This window comes from Chlorocebus sabaeus, chromosome 11 (genome assembly GCF_047675955.1).
Source record: "Chlorocebus sabaeus isolate Y175 chromosome 11, mChlSab1.0.hap1, whole genome shotgun sequence".
Lineage (NCBI taxonomy): Eukaryota > Metazoa > Chordata > Mammalia > Primates > Cercopithecidae > Chlorocebus > Chlorocebus sabaeus.
The window spans coordinates 93,044,472-93,069,347 of NC_132914.1; the positions used below are offsets into that span (position 1 = coordinate 93,044,472).

A 24,876-nucleotide genomic window follows, 5' to 3' on the forward strand; every position below is an offset into this window, starting at 1 on the left:
TTCCTATGCCTGTCTTTAATCTCTTAATCCCGTCATCTTCGTAAGCTGAGGAGGATGAATGTCGCCTCAGGACCCTGTGATGATTGTGTTAACTGCACAAATTGTTTGTAGAGCATGTGTGTTTGAACAATATGAAATCTGGGCACCTTGAAAAAAGAACAGGATAACAGCAATCTTCAGGGAACAAGGGAGATAAGACTTTGGACTCTGACTGCCAGTGAGCCGGATGAACAGAGCCATATTTCTCTTATTTCAAAGGCAAATGGGAGAAATATCGCTGAGTTCTTTTTCTCTGCAAGGAACATCCCTGAGAAAGAGAATGCGCCCTGAGGGTAGGTCTATAAACAGCCCCCTGGAGCGGGCGTCTTTTACTTACAGGCGAAGCCAAAGGGATGAAATAAGCCCCGGTCTCCTGTAGTGCTCCCAGGCTTATTAGGATGAGGAAATTCCCGCCTAATAAATTTTGGTCAGACAGGTTGTCTGCTCTCAAACCCTGTCTCCTGATAAGATGTTATCAACGACAATGTGTGCCCAAAACTTCATTAACAATTTTAATTTCGCCCCATCCTGTGGTCCTGTGATCTCGCCCTGCCTCCATTTGCTTTGTGATATTTTATAACCTTATGAAGTATGTGATCTCTGTGATCCACACCCTATTCGTGCAGTCCCTCCCCTTTTGAAAATCACTAACAAAAACTTGCTGGTTTTATGGCCCAGGGAGCATCACGGAACCTGCTGACATGTGATGTTTCCCCCTGACATCAAGCTTTAAAATTTCTCTCTTTTGTAATCTTTCCCTTTATTTCTCAGACCAGCTGAGACGCTTAGGGAAATAGAAAAGAACCCACGTGAATATCGGAGGTGGGGTTCCCCCAATAATCTGCTTAGTAGTTCATACATTCTCATTTTTAGACATTTCTACTAGTGGTCTGAGGCTATGGGATACACACATATATCTATTCATTTAAACACATTCTGTACAAAATGGTGTCAGGACTAAATATGTTCTAGGTTGAAGCAATATTATAAGCAGACCATTTTGTTAGCACATGGAGATTAGGATCCTATATTTTAGGCCCCAAGGAGCTGCAGATTTTAAGGAGGTAATTATCTTTAACATAAGGTATTTTTGAACAATAAAGAGTAGACACTCTATAGTATTATCTTCCACCTTCTGGCTTATAGGACATGACAGTTATTATAATACTAGTTTTCATTTTTATTTTTTTATTGCTATTTTATTTATTTATTTTTTGTTGTTGAGATGGAGTCTCGCTCTGTCACCCAGGCTGGAGTGCAGTGGTGCAATCTCAGCTCACTGCAAGCTCCACCTCCCAGGTTCACGCCATTCTCCTGACTCAGCCTCCTGAGTAGCTGGGACTACTAGAAGGCGCCCGCCACGACGCCTGGCTAATTTTTTGTATTTTTAGTAGAGATGGGGTTTCACCATGTTAGCCAGGATGGTCTCGATCTCCTGACCTCGTGATATGCCCGTCTTGGCCTTCCAAAGTGCTGGGATTACAGGCATAAGCCACTGTGTCCAGCCTCTTTATTGTTATTTTAAAATATAATATTAAAAATAGAGACAGGATCTTTTTCTGTTGCCCAGGCTGGTCTCAAACTCCTCGGCTCAAGTGATCCTCCCACCTCAGCCTCCCAGAGTGCTGGGATTACAGATGTGAGCCACCCCACCTGGCCTAGTTTTCATTTCTTGAGGGCTTACTCTATGACAGGCAATGTGCTAACCCTTTTATCTTATATAAACACTTTGTCTTATATAGTTCTCATTACACTACAGGCAGGAATTTTACATATGAAGAAACTGAAGTCCAAAGAGCTTCAACAGCTGGCATAAAGTCACACAGCTGGCAACTGGCAGTGAAGGCATTGAATCTACATCTGTTTCAAACCTATTAAATATTACAAAGTCTGAGTACAAACAAGGAGCAGGAGTAAAACAGGATGCTAGGAGAAATATTGTGTCACAAATCCACATTTGGTGCTTGTGTGGAAAGTGAGCAGTACTATATTTTATCTGCCACTGTTTAAGAGAAAAAGCTTTTAACAAGCAAGCCTGTTCAAATTGCACGTTGATATCTTCTCCCTGATGTTAAAAAATATTTTTAAAGAGCAATGTAGTTTTTCCTTTAACAAACTCACAAATAACCCCAAGGTTTTAAATGCTTGTTTCCCATTGTAGTGCTTTTTTCCTGTCACTGTTTTTGAGCTAGAACATGGAGTCCTTGCTAGGGAAAGGAAGGGCATGATCATCAATCTCCATTAACAGCCTTGAGTGGCTTCTGTTATCTGATGATTTCTGAGCTGATAGAGGGTAAATACTGATGTGGTTAGATGAGCTATTCATCCACATCTGACATTTACATAAGCTCTGCATTCACCCTTTATATTCACATATTTCAGATAGTGTCCTATGAATTGGGTAGATCTTTTCAAATTCTATTCTTTCTCCAAATAAACCTCTTTTTCTTTCCTTTCCTTTTCTCTCTCTCTCTATTTTTTTCTTTTTTTAATTTTTTATTTTTTAGAAAGGTTTGGCTCTATTGCTCAGGCTGGAGTGCAGTGGCACCATCTCACCTTACTGCAACCTCCGCCTCCTGTATTCAAGCCATCCTCCCACCTCAGCCTCCCAAATAGCTGAAACTACAGGTGCACAGCACCATGCCTGGCTGGTATTTGTAGTTTTTCTGGGACGGGGTTTCACCATGTTGCCCAGACTGGTCTCGAACTTATAAGCTCAAGTGATCCGCCTGCCTTGGCCTCCAAAAGTGCTGGGATTACAGGCATAAGGCACTGTGCCTGGCCTCCAGATAAACCTCCTCTCAGAGTTATGTCAACAAAAAAGCAGAACCCATGCTATAAGAGTTTAGTATTTTGGGGAGAGCATAAAATTATTATGATTTCCTAAGTTAGTTATGATACAGAGGATACATTAGAGCAGTGTCAATCAAAACGGATTTATAAGGAAACCAAAACTAATCTTTTTTCATGTTTAAGTTCACTGTTAAGGTAAAATAATAACCCAAGTGCAGTAACCACCCTTTATTTCATCAGCTTGAGTCTATTTATTGTCTACCTTCTCCTCACAAGTAAAGTCTTAAGATCTTAAATAGCTCTCCCTCTTCATCACTCTTTTTTCTCTTTTATTACTCATCTTGTTTTCTAAAATGTGGTGCTACAGGAAATAATTTTACTTTATGGAGAGTGAGAAAGGAAATTATTTTTATGAATATTGTACTGTTTTCACCCAACAGGTTGAAAATTCTTGCCTCTTATTAATGAAGAAATTAACTGATATCTGTGAGTCTATTATCTGAGAACTTCAATGACCTCCTTCTCTTGGGTTAGCAGAATGAAGGATAATGAGATTCATCTCTTGTACAAATCAGCCTGTTTTCTGGAAGCCACAGGTTACTTACGTTTGCAAGCATCTGGAGCTGAGAAGGGTCTCCGCAGGTCACGATAGAAGCCTGGCTTGCACCTCTGGCAATGCTGTCCTTCTGTGTTGTGCTGACAGTCATCACAGACGCCACCGCTACGATTCCCCGATGCCTCCCACACATTGACGTCGAAGTGACAGGTATCGGCATGCCCATTACACTTGCAGGCTGGCAATAAGAAGCGTGGAGAGAAACACTAATAAGTAAAAATAAAGTGATGGCTTATCTCATATTCAGGTAGTTAAAAATAGGATGAGTTGGCCAGGCATGGTGGCTCACGCCTGTAATCCCAGCACTTGTGGGAGGCCAAGGCGGGTGGATCACCTGAGGCCAGGAGTTTGAGACCAGCCTGGCTAACATGGTGAAACTCCATCTCTACTAAATACAAAAGAATTATCCAGGTGTGGTGGCACACGCCTGTAGTCCCAGCTACTTGGGAGGCTGAGGCAGGAGAATTGCTTGAACCTGAGAGGCGGAGGTTGCAGTGAGCCAAGATCACGCCATTGTATTCCAGCCTGGGTGACAGAAGGAGACTCTGTCTCAAAATAAATAAATAAAAATAGGATAAACTGATTGTCAATGTTTAGTTTTAGTTTTTGAGTAGTTAACAATACAAAAATCAAAGGAATATAGAAAGGTATCCATTGAGAAATCTAGCCTCTGCCTCCCCATTTACCCTGTTTTCCCTGACTTCAATAAGTTACTACTTTTTTTTAAAGAGTTTCTTGTGTAGCCTTCCAGTTTTTCATTATAGGCTGTTAATTAAAAAAAAAAGTTTCAGGAGATGCATGAAAGTCAACAAAGTGTAGATTTGTCTAGTTGGGCAAAGATATGATGATGAACTTACCAACAGGGGTTGACATTCATTGTGGAAAGATTACAGGAGTGACCATCAGTTTTTACCCTCTCTTTTGGTAACCCTTCACGATTCCCATTCCTATTACTTCTCAAGGGTCATCCTGTGGGTCTCCTGTCCTTGCTAAGAAAAGCTGAGATTGTCAGGCCTTAAGTGGAAATGAGCATTCATATTGCAGATGCAGGCATGAATTCATGCTTACTAATGAGCCTGGAAGGGTCATTACTCATGAGCTTCTGGTGGACAGAGCTTAGGAACTTGGCAAGTAGTTTGATTTCATGAAGTACTATTCTTCAGCTGTTGAGCTGGTGAGTAGAAGGTGGACTCCTATTGAAGCCTCAATTTTCTTACAGAAGAGGCCTGCAGTATTTATTATATAACAATTCCTCAAAGGCATTTCTAAGATTATAAGTCAATAGCATCAAGTGACATGTCTCTGTGTTCTATATGTATTTAGATAGGCAGCTGATTTATGTGGAAAGAGCCAGAAAGTCACCCTAGGAATTCAGGATAAATTCTTTAGAGTCTCTTCATTGGTGATTTAGAATAAGAATCCCGATTTTTGGAGGTCAAATGTATTTGAAAATGTTTGTGCGATTGTTTTTCATTGTTTCCTTGATGTGTTATGAAATTCTGACCAGATTCATATCTTTTTAAAGTATATTACAAGATAATTTAAGATTTATTCTTACAGGAAATCCTTTACATTTCCTAGAAACAAAAACAAATCAGTTATGACTCCGAATTATGTATGGGAAGAGACTTCTCACAATGTTACCCACGGAACCTGCTTTTAAATCCTTGTAAAAGAGAGGTTTGTGAGTGTTAACATTGGGATGGGCATGCACATTTCTCTGAACATTTTAAATTGCAAAGAAAAAATGGCTCATGTTCCTATATTTTTACCTTCCTATTTAATCTCCAGCCTCAAACCTCAAGCTAGTTAGTCCTTGTAGGGAAATCTCCTTCTTAACTTACTGGCTTAATTTCAAATCTAATCTTTCATTTCAAGTATCATAAAGTGAAAAAAAAAAAGGCAATGTGGTATTATGGGAAAAAGTACCTAATTTGGAGTCTTGAGACTTGGGATCAAGTCCCCATTATCATTTACTAACTTTGGCAAATCACTTAATCTTGCTGAGCCTCAGTTAGCTGATCTCTATAATGGGATTAACACCACCTGCTTTATTGGGTAGTTTTGAGAACTGAATTCAAAATAGCTATTTTCATGTTTATAATTCACCATCTCAGCAATGAGAGTACAACAGAATCAGATGTTCTTGTGTTTACTCATGTATTTACTTATTTATTTATTTAGAGACAGAGTCTCCCTCTGTCACCCAGGCTGGAGTTCAGTGGCGTGATCTCAGCTCACTGCAACCTCCACCTCCCGGTTTCAAGTGATTCTCGTGCCTCAGCCTCCCAAGTAGCTGGGATTACAGGTACACGCCACCATGCCTGGCTAATTTTTTCTTTTTCTTTTTTTTCTTTCTTTTTCTTTTTTTTTTGTATTTTTAGTAGAGACAGGATTTCACCATGTTGGCCAGGCTGGTCTTGAACTCCTGGTCTCAAGTGATCCACCTGCCTTGGCCTCCCAAAGTGCTGAAATTACAGGTGTGAGCCATCCTCCTATTTTTATTATGTCAAATTGTAAAAGGGTTCTTAGCTCCCAGAAAGTATCCAAGAAAATGGGGAACATATTCTTGGCGAAACAGTCACACTAGCAATGTAACAAAGAGCAACTGTTTTCAGTGGCTGAAGCCTCAGTGGGCAGTGATATGGCTATGTTTGTGTAGGGTCTAGTGTTTGTCACCCACCACTTTGTGTTGTGTTTCTAGAGACAACAAGGACTCCACAGATAAGCTGACTTTACAAAGAAAGCTTTTGAATATCGTGGACTTGTTACTTACTTCTGCACTCATTGGGAGCCCCCGTTTTGCCATCAGCTGCCTCCCATGGCCGGTCGTTGTATAACGGAGCACAGTGCTGGCAGTGGCTGCCTGCTGTGTTGTGCTTACACATACACTTCCCATGGACCTACAAGCAACATCAAGTGAGAGCTATGAGCACAAATGTCGCCAAAGAAGAACATGTTCCCACAATCGCATCACATGGAATGGCTTTAGTCATAAGATGTTCATTCACTTTTCTGAAGAAGTTAACAATCAAGAGGAGAGATGCTTTCTTTAGTTTGTCTTATAATCTTTTGAAAAATTCAAAATATGAAGTAATATAGTATCTTGGCCGAAGGGTATATGACCCTAGAGAGCAGTTCTAATGTACTTACTGGCTGAGCAAGCACCTGAATCCTAAAGTACCGGCTAAGTTTTTAATATCTTTAATTTTTAAAATTCTTTATGCAAAAGTAACATACCTTCATTCTAGAAAGTTTAGAAATCCATAATCTCATTGCGAAAATGACATTAATATCCACATTTGGAGCATATATTTCCAGTACTCAAAAAAATTATATTTACAACCTTTTTCACATAATATATTGTGAATATCTTTCCGTTTTGTTAAATATTCTCATATAATACACACTCTAATGGTGCCCCTGTATGATGTATAATTAATTTATCTGACCATCTATTTTATTGTAATTTAGGTTTTTAAATATATGTATATATTATATTCAATGCTATAATGAATATCATTGTAGCTAAGTATTTGTGTGCATCTTTAATTATTTCCTTTGACTGTATTTTCTAGAAGTAATATTGAAAGGTCAAAATATGTATATTGTTAGGGCTTTTTGAATACATTTTGTCCTAATACACTGGGCGTTTTTTTTTCCCCATAGTTCACAGTAGTATAGGGTTTATTAAAATAGTATTTCTCCCAGAGAGAAATACCTCAGTGGAATTCTTAGAAACATGGGAATTTTAATATTTTTTGTGTTATTTCACTGATAACTTCTAAAAATTAATATTTGGAATCATCTGAACTATATCCTAATAACTAAGACTTGCAATGAATTTCAATACCAAGATACATTCCAGTACCAAGATTATTTATTTACATGATGTCATGACTATACAAAGGAAAGGTTTGCAAAGTAGCTCAGAACGGGGTCCATAAGTGTGGATCTGTGAGGTTTTATATTTTTTCCTTGAGAAATGTGTTAAAGGTGACATAAAGGTAACAAATTATGTCAACTAGTCAACAAATATTTAATGGGTACCTACAAGGGAGAGTCACTATGCTAGGCCATGTTTGGTACACAAAGCATTAGAAAACTCTTCTGTCTTTAAGAAAGATGAAATGTATAATATCTGGAGAAAAAAGAGTTACATAGAAGAAAATAACACATAAACAAGACAATAAATACTTAAGAAGCAAAATAATGCTGGCATTCAAAAGATGCAGAAATCACCATAGGTTGACAGCTGTGGAGGGCATAAGAGAAAGGTGGAGATTGGAGCTGGCCCTTGGCACATGGGTGGCATTTTTAACAGACAGAAGGGAAGAAACTTTTCAGGAAAAGGAAACAAAATGAACCAAGGTATAAGGAGAATCTGTTAGCAAAGTTTATTTCAATGCATCTAAAATATTTCAATTGTGACAAAAAATGAATTACTAAAAATGACATGTACTCAGCATGGCCAAACGAAAATGAGTCCCTAAGGTAAAGTTCAACAAACCTGAAAACAGCCACACCAATACACTGATGTACTACTGCTTGACCTAAGATAACACTCAAGTACCTTGTGTCATCTCATCCAGGACCTTCTTTCTTTTAATACTTACCTACCACTGGTGGAGGCACTCTGCAAATGGCCTGTGCAATTATCCAAGTGTGCTATATGACTGCTATGGTCCTTATGCTCACATAATGTCCAAGTTCAGGAATTACACACAGGGCTTATTTGACTGAAGGCTGCGTGTGAGTGAACATGACGCCTAGGAGTTAGCTGGAAAATTTCATAAGCAATGTGTTGGTGGCCATCTTGCTAAATTTCATTTCAGTGTATTGTCATGTAAGGTTCTCATGCTTCGTGAAAATTATAAAATTTCTTTTAATTCTCAGGGCTTAGTGAGTATATAGATTTTTTTAAAAGGGTAAATTGGCTCTTTGAAAAAAGATGATGTTGCAAAAATTTTTGTTAATTTTCTTTATAGAAATGCAACTAATACTATAGATTCATTCACTGGTTTTGGTCTTGGAATGCCCAAGTATAAATTGAGTTATAATAGTCTACCTTCTTGGGCTTCTCTTCATGGCTGTGATATGAAATGTTTATATATTGAAATTCCATGGAGTTATAAGGGTTCACTACAAATCTCCATTCACACATCCAGGCAAGCTCTAAAGACAAATCTGCACTTAAATTTTGAGAGCTGCAGGAATTCAACTTCTACTGCTCTAAAAAATGAGATTTTTTTCATCCTAGCTCCTGGGTATCTGATTTTTTCCTATCCATTTTTTATAATAATGTATATGAAGTAGAGGTGCCTCAGTCATATTACTTTTCTTCAACCTTTTTAAAATCAGTGTTCTGTCTCATCATGAAAAAAATATAAACTCTTGCCAATCAAATAACTTCTATGTGGCAAATTTCTGTAAAGACTCTCAGGAAAAGTTGATGATTCTTTGTTTTACTTGTAGTACTAAATGTTGGGTTTAAAGAAAAGGGAGTCTTTGAAAAAATGACTGTAGGAAAAATCTTCCAAGGCTGAAGAATTTAATAAGATGAAGGCATCCTTATGTAGCAGGCAGAAGTAGCACAATGGAGACTAGTAGGAAAAACAGTTCTGTAATTGTCTAAATCCTACATATCAAAAAAAAAAAAAAAAAAAAAAAACCCACACACAAAAGCAAAACATACATAAAAAACACATAAATAATCTGATAGAATTAGAGTCAGAGTTCCTGCTGTTAAGGGAGTTCTATCTGAGGGCATTAGGGAAAATGTTAAGGGGTGTAAAGTAAATATGATAGAAAACAAGGTCAATTAGTGCTGTCTATATAAAACTTCTAAGTGTAGTCCCTGAGTCTGTGTCCTGACGGGTACATGAGATTTTCCTTAGGGAGCAAAGACAAGAATATAAAAACCCTAAAGGAATAGTCAGGGACAGTCAATAAATAAACCAGAGGTATGTGTTCGAGAGGTAGGTTCAATCCAGATCACGGAACACACTAAACATTAGCTTAAAGAGACTGAAATTTATCCCGTAAGCAATGCAGATCCATTGAAGATTTTTGAGTAAGGAAATAATGTGAAAGGTATATTAAATACACTTTCTTTTCTTCTCTTTAAAAAAAAAATTCTTTCTACCTCTCTCCTATCTTGCCTGTTATGTTCTTTCTTCTCTTTCTCCTTTTAAGGTTTCTTCTCCAGCTTTACCCCCAGTTCATGCCTTATAATAACCAGTGGTTCCCACATGTATTTTCTGAAAATATTCAGAAGTTGAAAAGGTTGTTAATTTCTTTTTCCTGATTTTCCAGTTATATCAGCATGTTAATCTTATGTACTGTTTTTTTGCATCCTCTCCATTTTTAAATTTTACTTATTTATCTTTAATTATTTTTAGAGACAGGGTCTTGCTTTGTTGCCCAGGCTGAAGTGTAATGGTGTGATCACAGGTCACTGACACCTTGAATTCCTTGGCTGAAGTGATCCTCCCATCTGAGTCTCCCGAACAGCTTGGACAACAGGCATATGTCACCATGCCCGACTAATTTTTGTAGTTTTTGTAAAGATGGGGTTTCACTACATTGCCCAGGCAGGTCTCCAACTCCTGGGCTCAAGTGATCCTCCCACCTCAGCCTCCTAAAGGGTTGGGATTACAGGCATGAGCCCCTATGCCTGGCTCTCTTTTCCATTTTTTAGCAACCGTTTATTGAATACTGTATGAAGATAGATGCTGCAATGTACTGTGAGTCCTCTTCAAAGGAGCTCAACCATTGTCATAGGTTCAATTTGTCAGGTTTGGTCTTGGAAGGCCGAAGGTTTATACGTAATATCACCTAACACATGGGTTCATCCTGCCACAAATGCCAGGCCTCAGGAGTCCGCAGACATTTAGAGTTATCCCATCAAACATTCACATGTATCACAAGATAATGTTGGACAGGTCAATTCCTTCTGCAGTGAGGATTTCAGAGCGTTCCCTTGATCCCACATGCCAAGGATTGGGATGAACCTCCCAGGGTCTGAAAGATGCTAGCCAGCAAATTTTTCTGCGTGCAGAAAAATTCAAGGAGCTGTCATTTTGAGAATTACCAAAAATAGCTGTAAATCATTACCTAGACAATTTGAAACAAGAAATCCTTCCTCAGCGATACAACTGTTGCTGTTCAAGCTTGAAAGATCATCCACTATTTGATGCTCGTGAAAAATGTGCAAGTAAAACTAGGTCTTCATTGAAAAAAAAAAAAAAAAAAAAAAAAAAAACCAGAAAAAGGAAACTTTAGTAATAGGTTAAACATAGTTCTTGTGTGGTATACAAACATGAACCAGATAAGGAGCAGGAAAATGGGATTATGTATTTAAGGTTTAGTTGAAGAAAAGTGGTGTCTAGTTATCTAATTAAAAAATGAGTAATTTACCTGAACAGCAAAGCTGCAACTCCTAATGACCCAGGAGGTGAATAGAATTTTGGATATTCTATGATTTCCATAAACTTCCCTGTTATGCTAAGAATACGCTTCTCTGCCAATATCAAAAGTTTTCACATTCATATTTAATTGAGTTCATTTGCTACTAATATCAACACACTTGCCAGTCATTTTTAGAACATTTACCTTACAGGAAGGGACTCATACACACATTGAACTAGTAAGTCAAGGAATTACTGGAACAGCATGCTCATTAGGAGCTATTCACTTTGGTGATCATATCATATATTAAAGCCAAATAGGCGTGGAAGAGAAAATATTATTTTCTCATATTTGAGGCAAGAGACATAAGAATTTAGGTGGGGGGGGAGGTGAAATGGGGAAATTATTATCTTTTAGATCCATAACTGGAAGATACATGGGACTTGCCTAGAAAAGCTGCTTTTTCATTGAGCTTCCTTTTGGGGCAGAAGGCTTTCAGTAGTCAGCAATCATGTGGTTGAGTTGGAAACTGACCAGCCAGAAGGTTGTAGGAAGCTGGTCATTGACAGCATCAAGCATATGGGATGGACGCTTACCAAGATTGTTGTAGAATACACTGAATGGAAGATTGGCTTAAACAACTTTTAGGTTGCTTCTAGTCTTAAGGTTCTATGATTTCAAGGCCTGTTTCTCTGTATTATAACACTATTTGGTGGCAGAAACTACCCAAAATCCTTTTTGAGCCCCCAGATTAGACTTAAATAACATATAGCTGGGTCCTGTTGCCACTTCACCAATGCATAACATTCCTGGAATCATCTGAAAATCAAACGAGGACGAGCTAGGACAGTATTTCCTTTTTCCTGCAGGAACTACCCAATGTGACACAAATGGAAAAGTAAATAAACATTAATAGTCTCTGAAGACAGACTTTCATTCATCTATATTGACTATACTTAAATGAAAATAAATATGATCCTTTTTTATTTCTCTCATTCAGCTTTCTTCTCTCTCTACTGCATGTTTCCTATTGCTTGTAACTACAGTACTCTTGGACTAAATGTTATTCTAGTTCCTCCTCTCAAATAAAGATGTACTTTATCATCCAGTGATGTTTACCACAGACACTGACCATAATGGAATTACAAAAGCAGAAAATCCACCTGGCTAATGCTTTGAAGGACTTACATTAACTAAATTATTCTAGGAATGTCTGATAAAATTTGCTTCCCAGTTGCTTTCCAAGAAAGAGAGTAACAACTATTGTTTGAGTCTCCTGTTGATCATGTCCTACTAAAAATATAATGAAAGTTAATGAAAAAAAGATTTGTTTTATAGCAAAGTACACAGAAATCTTTGAATTTCATCAGTTGAGTAATTTCCTTGTGATACTGTGCCATTATTATTTATATACATGATTTTATTTCAATTCGTTACCATGCAACTTCTAATTCCAATTGAAAATGAATATTCTCTTAGACCATCATGGGAACTTTTAAAAAATGCTTGTGAAAAGAGGATACAAACAGTGCTTATTCTATGGACCAGAGAAAAATGCCTCCTTCATGGCAGCTGCAGCAATTCATGGACCTCTATAGCTATGACACATAATTTAGAGAGCGAAACAACGCTATAGAGCAATTGAAGACCAAATGTGAAGGCAAAAACTGATTAATTTCTAAAGAGATAGTATGCCCCTTTTAGAGAAAAGGATTAAACTTCTAAAATAATGCACTTGTTATTCATGAGAAGAAATACATTCTAATAATGGGCCAGCCTGTTAGAACCTGCTGCTCTGATTCAGGACAAAAACATGCACAACAAATGCTGCAACACAACCTTTGAATAGAAAGCATTGTGATAAAAACATGTTTTTTCATTAATGAATAAAATATGCCCTTTCCCATTAAAGGTTTGCATGTTTTAATTTAACAGAAGTAGAAGTTCTATGGTGAATATCAAGCATAATAATTGAGTTTGGTGAAAAGGAGGCCTGAAACCTACTGTCAGAATGGGGCAAAATAGGTTGAAGGCTGAGTGTTTCAAACCCTTGCCCAATAATATAAATCATAAAAATGCAAGCAGAAATGAAAAGCTTTACTGCTTATTCTTTGGTCTATACTTGAACACTAGAGGAAACCCGCTCATAAAAAAGCATGGGCAATAAAATAAAGATAGGCATAGGGTAAAAATAATTATGATTAAAGAATAAAAATTAGCCAGTACTTAAGGCTTCCTTTCCCCCAGCTAAGCTGTAACCTGAAATTCTTTCTGTAGAAATTCATTCCTTTAGCTCTAGAATGATGTTTTAGGTTCAAGACCTCCTTACAAAAATGCACTTACCCTCAGGAGGTGCAAATCCTTATATTATTAGCAAAAACATTTCAGCAGGGATTATAATCATGTTTTCAATCCTAGAAGTGGGACTTTCCGGAGGAGGGAAAGGGAACGTCTGAAGGGGAGAGAGGAGCCAAAAACAAACTGTGCCTACTTCACTAATTTGCCAAGACCTTGCTCTGATGGACAGACCTGAAAAACCATGAATGGAGCCAATGCAAATTCCCTAAGAAAACGGCATTTAGTGTACGGCATGGGAATCTTACGTTATCCGCCTCTCTCTACTACATTGTAAGACCTTGCAGAAGAAACAGTGGCTTAAATGTCTTTGAATCCCCAGTAATTGACATACAATGGGTTTCCAATAAATGTGCATTTTTTTTTCATTCAGGGAATATATATATTATGAAGCCTTGAGAACTTAAGTTACTGAGCTTAGTCTCATTTTTAAAACTGCCAAGAAGGGAGGGTGATAATTATGCATTTGAAGTAGGAATGGGATAATTTCACTTGTCACATTTAGCTTTGTCCAGATTGTTTCCTATAAGGGGTATACAGGCTTATAACTGGGCACGGCATGTTGATAAATATGTCCTCAGGTGTAGTGGTCATCTCTGGGAGATCTACTGTAAAGTTCAAGGAATGTGAGTCAGTTATGGACCTGATGATAAATAATAACAACAATAGTAATAGTAACTAACACTGAGTAGCTCTTACTATATACCCAGGCACTGTTCTAGGCACTGTGTAAATATTAACTCAATTCCTCAGCACGAAAACCCCATACAGTAGGGGTTTCTCCTTTCACAAAGGAGAAAACAAAGGCCCAAAGAGTTTAAGTAATTGGCCCAAGGTCACAAAGCCAGTAAGTGGTAAAGCTACCTGAACTCTAGCAGTCTCACTCTAGCATCCTCATCTTAACCCCTAAACTATGCTATTGTAAGATCCTCGGCAGAAGGATTTTGAGTGGTCCACTTTGGCCAAGTCTCTTCAGGATGACGCTTAAATAAAATTGGTGTGTCCTCCCAAAACATGTCCTGTAAGTGAGAGCTCTCCAGGACAGAGTCTGGTTTGGACTTAGGGCGAGCCACTTCATGGGTGTTCTGTGCTTGAATGGATTGTTGGTTTATTCCTCTGGAAGAAGTCAAGCAGCTCTGAAGATAGGTGAATACAGGGAGACTGGCCCCAATTTCCCACACCTGGCATCAAGTTCAGGGCAAGTAGGGGTAAAGAATAGATTTTGATCTTCATTGGTTCTATATAAAACCTTTCTATCTGCACACTGGAGATTCTGATGCCTTCTAGGGGAATTTCCAGGCCACTGCAAGCCTCAACAAGTCCCTATTAGGACCTCCTTTGGAAAAATTTACAAACAGAGATGACAGCAGGAATGTAAATAAACTCTAATTAAAGATTTGCTCTTTGTGGATAGCACCTCCTTTATGTTATTTACCATCCCTCTTAGACACGATCTGGTAAGAATGGTAATAGGTAGTGTGATGACTTTTAGTCAGTTTAAATTTAGTTATGAAGAATAAGTACACTGTGCATAACCAAATGATTTAGGTAAATTTTTAAATTGAGGTTGCTGGCTTATTTCCATTTTTTCATGTCCAAATTTTATATGCCCCAAAGCTTTGAAGTATTTCTCTAAGTCCAAGTTCATCTGTGCCACGGCACATGCTACTTACCATAAGAAATCAGGAGTAGAAGAGTATTCAGAACTGCAAGTGTGCATGTGCATGCACACAAGCACGTGCGCACACACACACACAAATTTCCAAATGTGACCACATCTGTGTACATTGATTGGCCACATCTGTATACATCTATCTATATATATATATGGTGGGCACTGATTCTGAGACTGCTTAAAGTTGTGATTCAGTAGATCTTTTTTTTTTTTTTTTTTTTTTTTGGTAGTATTACAGCTAGAACTAAGACCTAAAGCCAAGTTTTGTGGTTTATCTTTCTATATATAGCATGGCCACTTTTGTAAAAATTAGATGATTAAACAAAAATGAAATAAAGCAAAAACAAACCTCCAAACCCACCCATCTACAGGAAGGAAGGCAGAAACGGCTCAAGGGCAGAGAAAAGCATAATTTGGGCTTTTCAAATAAATCACAAAACATGTTTGAGTTTAAAAATAGTGTTGATAACATAACCTCACTTAGGCTCGGCGTGGTGGCTCACACCTGTAATCTCAGACTTTGGGAGGCCGTGGAGGGTGGATGGCTTCCACTCACAAATTGGAGACCAGCCTGGGCAACATGATGAGACCTCATCTTTACAAAAAATACAAAAATTACCCAGGTGTGCTGGTGAATACCTATAGTCCCAGCTACTCGGGAGGCTGAGGTGGGGGATCCCTTGAACCTGGGAGGCAGAGGTTGTAGTGAGCCGAGATTGTGCCACTGCACTCCAGCCTGGGCCATAGAGCCAGACCTTGTCTCAAAAAACAAAACAAAAACCTCACTTCAAAAGCCAAGTGAAAGAAGGTTTTAAAATATTTCCATTGTTTTAGGCTGGGCGCTTTGGCTCATGCCTGTAATCCCAGCACTTTGGGATGCCAAGGCGGGCAGATAACTTGAGGTCAGGATTTTGAGACCAGCCTGGTCAGCACAGTGAAACCCTGTCTCTACCAAAAATAATAAAATTAGCCGGGCATGGTGGTGTGTGCTGTAATCCCAGTTACTTGGGAGGCTGAGGCAGGAGAATTGCTTGAACCTGGAAGGCAGAGGTTGCAGTGAGCCAAGATCGTGCCACTGCACTCCAGCCTGGGTGACAGAATGAGACTTTGTCTTAAAAAAAAAAAAAAAAAAAAAAAAAAAAAAAAAATTCCATTGTGTTAAAACTACATAATTGGCTCAAGAGTATTTTTTGCAAGTGAGCAGTACAGTTTAAATTTGGGCTTTTTGAGTAATTTTAGGTAGGAGTCTCTCTTACTCTTCAGAATAATGACTTCCTAGAACAAAACAAATCTCTTTTGTGAGACGAGGGATAGAGACTACTTTTATTTATAACTGTGGACTTTAGGTTCAAATGTAGCATCTTTTGGGAAACCTCACTACCAAAATTACCTTTCCTGCTGTCGGGGAAAAATAGTGAAAGATTCTGAAATCCACTCCCCGTGCCCCCCACCCACCAAGAGATTACCAAGTGTGCTACCACAACACACCGTTGATAGGTTTTCTTGGCCTTTTATCATCATTCAGCTATTTTACAACTCTGTAAGTTGTAGGAAATGATTAATAATGCAAACAATTTTTGTCCATAGAAATGCAAATCAGTTGTGTCCAGTAGAATGCAATTGATCATTGCCCTTCATATTGACTTGTTTTGCATCCATTTGAAAATACATTTCAGCATTTTTTTTTTTTTTTTTGAGACAGTCGTACTCTGTTGCCCAAGCTGGAGTGCAGTGGCGCTATCTTGGTTCACTGCAACCTCCGCCTCCCAGGTTCAAGTGATTCTCCTGCCTCAGCCTCCTGAGTAACTGGGATTACAGGTGCCACCACACCCGGCTAGTTTTTGTATTTTTAATAGAGATGGGGTTTCACCATGCTGCCAGACTGGTCGCAAACTCCTGACCTCAGGTGGTCCGCACACCTCGGTCTCTCAAAGTGCTGGGATTACAGGCATGAGACACTGCGCCTGGTCTATTTCAGCATTCTTTATTTGCCTATATATGTGTGATTCTTTGAATTTTCCTTTGAACTGTTTGTAATGTCTTACTGGCCTGTCATTCATTAATGAGTTAAATACATCTTTGACTCATGTTCGTTTTATATGAGAGTCATGACCTTTCTTTTTACAAAGTTATTTTTTAACACTACCATTTCTTACCCTTCACATGTTACCTAAAGTTTTTTTTTTTTTTTAAATCAAGAATACTTGAGGATTTACTTCTAAAAATGGAATTTTAACATGTTTTGTAAAGTGGGTTTGGAATGTCTTATATTTTCACAAGATTAATTCTACTAGCTTCCTCTTTTCAGTATCATCACGTACTTTATCTTCCCTCTGGGGACTGTAATAAATATTTCTGCCATAAAAATGCAAATAGCATTAGACTAAGAATTGTAATGCCCAGGAGGCCTAAGAAGATTACATTTAGATAAGATCATACTGTTACCAACTTACGAGATTTTTTTCCATCATTACTCCACTCTATAGAACTGTTTCTTATTCTTTGTTTCCAATAGGTTTTAAAAATTATTTCTGACTACTGGCCTTTTAAAAACGATTTCTGTTCAACTGGGATATTTATTTCACTAGATCTTACAAGTGAACTGAGCTGGTGTATGTGCATAACTCGGCCGCAGATTTGCCTGTATGCAATGGCAATAAAGTAAGGCACTCTGATTTTAAGACATTTATTTCAATATATCTAAGACTTCATTGCATTAGAATATCAAATTGGCTCCTTTTCTCCTCTATAACAGCTATAGTTTGTTCAGCTGCAAATGTAGAGCAAAAAACGATCAACAAGTATTACCAGATTTTTGCTGTAATTCCTGTCTATACACAGACTTTTCTGTAATACTATATGAGAAACTATCTCAATACACAGCCAAGTAATTTGAAATTTCTTTCAAGCCAAATTGCTACTAGGTCACTATGCTCAGTTACTAAGACAGTAGCTACATAGTCATTCTACCTCCTCCATCTTTGTTCTTCATTTGATCTCAAAGTCTTGTTTTCATAATTTTCCTTTGCACTTGTCTTTTTATACTTAAACTTTCCCAAGGTCAGAAAGCAAATCAATGACAGAATAGGGAACAGAACTCCCAAGAGATTCCTAAAATATTAGAAGTTCCATCTTAGAACAGTGATGTCATCAGGAGGATTTTTTTTTTTTTTTTTTTTTTTTTTTTTGCTTCCCACAAACACCTAAAATAACTTCTTATAATAGAATCCCTTGGCATCAGTTTCAATCTCTTAGTACCTATTTAATTTTAATAATTTTAGAAGGAGGCAGCAAAAGTGGAATTAACAATATACAACTTCTAGTAAGCCATTTAAACTCTCAACACAGCTATTAGGCAAGAACCTGGGAAACTGCGTGAAAGCAAAAAAATGAGTAGAACTCATTTTGTAAGCAACTTATCTGTCAAGCAGCGTTTGAGAATGAAGGAAGGTGTTGTAGGGTTTTATTCACTGTCTTCTAGGATTTCCAAGAGTTGTTATAATTAGCTGGGGGCCAGGTAAATTCTATTAGAAATGCTGAGAGGATTATTAAGTACTTTTCACCCGTTGAGATTCATTTGCTCAGTGTATTTGCATAGCTTCTGGTTGTTTTAAAGGAAAAAAATTCTTGTCACCGGCTACTATGCATTCTCTTACAAAGATTTTTTTTAAAAATCTAGTCTATTTCACGTTTCCTACTGTTTTCCTTCTTTCCTGACAGCACTGTCTGACTGTCACTCAGTATTCGATACAGGGCACAGGGTATTACAAAAGTTGACTTGTTTAAGATAAATAAGTCCCTGATTGTAGTACAAGAAGCCAGTTACTAGGGCATATTGTCTTCCATCGTGTTTTGTTGTTAATTCATTCAGATGCTTCTTTTCATATCGGGAAATTGTTTCTAGGTGAGTCTTGTAAAACACAGTCTTCACCATTGAGTATGTGCACATGAAAAATGAAGGTGGAATACTGGTTTATTAAAAAGTTATGCTTGTTTAGAAACTCTGTCAGAATACAGAGTCATTCAGAAATCTGTGACTATCTGTATACGGCCAGAAACAACAGACGCAGCTTTTGAAAGAATTGGTTTTCTTCAATACTCATCCATCCAAAAGCGATTGCTTTTGAAATCAGTCAGTTTAATGACTGGTCTTGAAAAAAAATATATTTATTCTGTAAAATTCCTATATAACTCACCATGTTTGTTTTTCTGTTTTTGTTTGTTTGGGTTCTTTTTTTAAGCTATTGATTTTTTTCTTACTGAGATAATATTCACGTAACGTAAAATTCACTATTTTTAACCATTCTAGTGTACATTTCAGTGGTTTTCAGTATATTCAAAATGTTGTACAATCATTACCACTATCTAATTCCAGAGCATTTTCACCACCCCAAAAATAAATCTCATGCTCACTAGGCAGTCACTTCTCATTCCCCCTTAATTGCCAGTGCCTGCCAATTGCCAACCTATTTTGTCTTTATGGATTTGCCTATTCTGGGCATTTCATATAAAAGGAATAATGCAATATGTGGGCTTTTGTGTCTGGGTTTCACTTAGCACAGCATTTTCAAGGTTTATTCAAATTATAATGTGTATCAGTATTTAATTCCTTTTTATGGCTGGATAATAGTCCATTGTATAGATATACCATAGTTTGTTTATCCATTCATCAACTGATGGACATTTGAGTTGTTTCCATTTTTTAGCTACTATGAAAAATACTTCTATGAACATTCATGTACAAGATTTTGTGTAGACATGTTTTTAATTCACTTGGGTATATACTGAGGGGTAGAATTGCTGGGTCATACGGCAACTCTATATTAAAATTTTTGAGAGGGCCGGGTGTGATGACTGACGCCTGTAATCCCAGCACTTTGGGAGGCTGAGATGGGCAGATCACCTGAGGTCAGGAGTTCAAGACCAGCCTTCAACATGGTGAAACCCCATCTCTACTAAAAATACAAAAATTAGCTGGGCATGGTGGTGGGAACCTATGATCCCAGCTACTCTGGAGGCTGAGACAAGAGAATTGCTTGAACCTGGGAGGCAGAGGTTGCAGTGAGCCAAGATTGCACCACTGCACTCCAACCTGGGCAACAAGAGCAAAACTTGGTCTCAAAAACAAAAACAAAATTTGAGAAAATTCCGGACTGTTTTCCATAGCAGCAGTAGCATTTTACATTTCTACCAGCAATGTATGAAGGTTCCAACTTTTCCATATCCTCCGCAACACTTGTTATTTGTCTTTTCGATCATAGCCATGGATGTAAAGTGGTATCACAATGTCGTTTTGATTTGCATCTCCCTAATGACTAATGACGTTGAACATCTTTTTATGTGCTTACTGGCCATTTGCATATCTTCTTTGGGTGGCTCAAGACCAGTCATTCAAATCTTTAACCGATTATTAAACTGGGTTATTTGTCTTTTTGTTGTTGAGTTGTAAGAGTTCTTTATATATTCTGGATAGTAGAACTTTTTCAAATATATGATTTGAAAGTATTTACTCCCATTCTGTACATTGTCTTTTCAGTTTCTTGATAGTATCCTTTGATGCACAAAAGTTTTTCATTTTGATGATGTCCAATTTATTTGTTTTCGTTATGTGTTGCTTGTGCTTTTGGCGTCATATCTAAGAAACCATTGCTTAATCCAAAGTCATGAAGATCTACACCTATGTTTCTTTATAAGAGTTTTATAATTTTAGCTCTATATTTAGGTCTTTGATCCATTTTGAGTTAATTTTTGTTAATTTTGGCCACAAATGTATTTCTGAATTTATTCAGAGTTTATTTCTGAGCTCTCTCTCCTGTTGATTTTTATGTCTATCCTTTTGCCAGTACCACACTGTTTTGATTACTATAGATTTGAGGTAAGCTTTGAAATTAGAAAGTGTGAGTTCTCCAACTTTGTTGTTCTTCAAGATTGTTTTGGCTATTTGAGGTCCTTTGCTTTTCCACACGAATTTTAGGTTCTGCCGGTCCATTTCTGCAAAAAGGGCAGCTAGAATTTTGGTAGATATCACAGTGAATCTATAGGTCAGTTTGGAGACTATTGTCATTTTAATAATATTAAGCCTTCTAATTAATGCATGAAGTCAAAACGTCTTTCCCTTTACTTAGGTATTATTTAATTTTTTTTAACAATGTTTCAGGGTTTTCAGTGTATAGGCCCTGCATTTAGTTAAGTTTATTTCTCTCTATTTTATTCTTTTTTGATGCTATTGTAAATGAGATTGTTTTCTTAATTTCATTTTTGGATTGTTCATTGCCAGTGTATAAAAATATAATTGATTTTTAAAATGTTGATCTTGTATCTTACAACTTGTTTATCAGCTGTAATAGTTTTTTGGTGAATTCTTAAGAGTTTTCTATAATCTAAGATTATGTCATCTGTGAATAAATATAGGCTTACGTCTTCCTTTCTAATCTGAATGCTCTTTACTTATTTTTCTAACCTAATTGCCCTGGCTAGAACTTCCAGTACCATATTGAATGGAAGGGGTGACAGCAGATATCCTTGTCTTGTTCCTGATCATGGGAGAAATTATTTGGTTTTTCACCATTAAGTATGGTGTTAACAGGGGACTTTTCATAGATGACCTTTATTACATTGAGAAGTTCCTTTCTAACCTTTATTACATTGAGGAAGTTCCTTTCTATTCCTGGTGTGTTAAGTTGAATTGAATTAAGTTATAAATTTGAACTAAAAGACAAATAGGCTACAGGATTTTTTGCCTCTGTTCAGCCTAAGGAAACACTATGATCCTGTGTTCTCTTTTATTTTAATGGCTACTAGGTTCTTATCTGGGAAGCAATGAAATCACTGCCTTTCAGAAATTCTGAGAGCTCACTGAGCCAGCTAGGTTACATGCCTGGTAGTGTTGCCCTGATAGGGTTTGGATCTGTGTCCCCACCCAAATCTCATGTCGAACTGTAATCCCCAATGTTGGAGGTGGGGCCTGGTGGGAGGCGATTAGATTATGCGGGCTGTTTCTCATGAATGGTTTAGCACCATTCCCCTTGGCACTGTCCTCAGGATAATGAGTTCTCAAGTGATCTGGTTGTTTAAAAGTGTGTGGCACCTCCCCCACCCTTGCTCCTGCTCCTGCCATGTCACAGGTCTTGCTCCCACTTTGCCTTCCACCATGATTGGAAGCTTCCTGAGGCCTCCCCAGAAGCAAATCTGCCATGTTTCCTGTACAGCCTGCAGAACTGTAAGTCAATTAAACCTCTTTCCTTATAAATTACCCAGTGTCAGGTATTTCTTTACAGCAGTGCAAGAACAGAATAATACATGCCCTTAGAGATGCAAAATTAAAAGCCAAGACACTTGATTCGTGTTTACTTGTATGAATTGTATAATGTTTATATTATATATAAAATATTTAATACTAGAACAAATATAATATTTTTTTCCATTCTAATATGTGAGCTATCCTAAAGCTAAAATATATTTTGTCTTGGTTTTTGAAACCATAATTTTCTCTATTTTTTTTCTACCTAAAGACTAGGAAAAGAGCTAAAAAGATGCCAAATTAGAATCCCATATTACAAAAAAATCTTCTATGAGTTAACAAATATTATAGCCCTTCTATATCCCTACATGTGTACTAATTTACTATTTTATTCCATTAAAATATTTACATTGCTAAGATGTCATGCAATTGTAATCCCAATTATATTATTAAGGTTTTGAATGTCAACATTAATAGATCTTGTTTTCCTTACCATTTGAAATGGCTGTGGGTTTTTTCCATCTTCTGGAATTATTATAAAGAGTGTGTGTGTGTGTGTGTATTTTAACCTTACATGTCTTGTCACTAAAAATTTCCCTTGCAAGGGAGAATAAGGACTGAAATCACAGTTTATCTTCTACTGAATATAACTGTTTTAGGACAAATTGAACTATGTTTCCAGCTATTACAAAATTGGCAAGACACAAATGAAATTCCGTGGAGACATGATTTGTGCACCAGAAGTCAGATATCTATCAGTAACCTCAGCTTTTCTCTTTCCATGTAGCTTCCTTCTCCCCAGGAACCCATGATATTAGCAGTGAAATTGGAAGGCCAGGTCTTCCAGACACAGAGATCTGACTCCGGGCTCCCAGCTATTCACAGATGGACCCAAAAATGTTATACTGAAAAGGAAGTATTCATGAGAAAATTTGCAAAGTGAGGTATGCCTTGAATATTTGGGGAGTATTTTATAGTAAGAAAAAGGTCAAATATGAGTTGCTCCTTCCCAAATTTAAAGAATGAGTGTTTCAAACCTATTAGATTCATTTTTGCACTTTTACAATGCCCCAATTTTGACCTAAATATATATGTTTTCTGGAAAAAACATTCACTTTCTCGAAAGCATGTTCATGAAAAGTTAAATGAACAAATATTATATTTTGGAGAATCAACCTTACTTTCCCATTGGCTTCTATTTCACTTTTAGAGATGTCAGCTCTGATACCAACATTTTACCTTTCAGGTATTTTTATCCTTTCACCTCTCTGTGAAATAAAGGCCTATAAATAAATATCTAATTGTTCTGGGGGAACTCTTGAAAGGAACCCCACAGGAAATCCTTCCATGGGTGCCAAGATTATTTTAGAATGCCTCTGGTCCCAAAGCTTTCTTGTTTCCTAATCATCAAAAACAGTAATCCTGGGCAATTTTTGTCATTAAAAGAAAGCATATCTTACTGTGTGGAGAGAAAACACAGTCAAAACACTAATAATTGCCAGCCATGAACGTGAATTTGGCTTGCCCTTCTATTAGGAAATATGAGGTAGTAAATAAAGTAAAATCAACATTCTGTACACCTTCTACAGCACCTGTGGGTTACTCAGTGCTAAGGGACTACCAGCAGAACTATGCCAGGCTAACACAGGAGCACTGAAATAAGGATTGAGGATAGGCTCAGACTAATTGTATCAATTTGGCAGGCTTTACATTTTGTTACTATTAGGAATATGTTGCACCTCCTTTGGAGACAGGATTACCTATTCCTCCAGATCCTAATGTGACAAATTAAATGATAGAGGTTGCTGGTGCTTTTTATCAGCAGCAAAAATGATTTAGGGCTAGAGAGGGAAGTAAAAGATCTAGAAATCTCTCTTCCTAATAAAACCATAGATATCCATACCCCTCCAAAGATAGTCACTTCTAAATTATTTACTTTGTAGAATATCCGAAGTTTTTGCTTTTATTCTTTCTCTTTTTCTTCCCTTTGGAGCCATTTCACTAGCTGTTAATGGAAGAGAATCAATGCTAATTTCTGGTTACATATTAAAATGTAGAGGACTTGGATAGTTTACCTGTCCCTGTAAGAGCAGTCATACCTTCTAGGATTATAGTAAAGATGGAGTGAAATAATGCACAGGAAAGGACTTTATAAAATACAAAACACCTAGGCCAGGCACGGTGGCTCACACCTGTAATCCCAGCACTTTGGGAGGGCGAGGTGGGCAGATCACCTGAGGTCAGGAGTTCGAGACCAGCCTGGCCAATATGGTGATACCCCCGACTCTACTAAAAATAAAAATTAGCTGGGTGTGGTAGTGGGTGCCTGTAATCCCAGCTACTCAGGAGGCTGAGGCAGGAAAATTGCTTGAATCTGGGAGGCGGAGGTTGCAGTGAGTTGAGATTGCACCACTGCACTCCAGCGTGGGCAACAGAGCGAGACTCTGTCTCGAAAAATAATAATAGTAAAAATAAGTAAGTAAGTAAGTAAATAAATAAATAAATAAATCAGCTAACCTTTGGGGGTGAGAATTGTCTTTACTCTCTCACTTCCCTCCTTAGTTTAGATTCTGTGGTTATCATGATGATCAATCCCGTGAACCCACCCTCATCGCCCCGCCCTCTTCCAATCCCTTTTCTCCTCTCTTTTCTCTGTTCTTGGCACAATGTCAACCCTGGTTAGATCCAAGTCTTCTATAGCGCAAAGCCAACAAAAAGAGAATAGGCTTTAGTGTCTGACAGGTGAAT

The 24,876-nt window shown here is 37.5% G+C and overlaps 1 protein-coding gene across 2 annotated transcripts in view; it reads right to left on the reverse strand.

Moving 5' to 3' along the window:
• The window catches only part of NTN4 (netrin 4), a 120,519-nt gene that overhangs the window by 49,441 nt on the left and 46,202 nt on the right, over positions 1-24,876 (reverse strand). For both annotated transcript variants that reach the window (XM_008004297.3, XM_008004298.3), the window contains exons 4-5: positions 6,225-6,351; positions 3,438-3,626 (exon numbers count right to left, since the gene is read on the reverse strand). In XM_008004297.3, the coding sequence (XP_008002488.2) occupies positions 3,438-3,626; positions 6,225-6,351 (316 nt within the window). The remainder of the gene's footprint in view (positions 1-3,437; positions 3,627-6,224; positions 6,352-24,876) is intronic.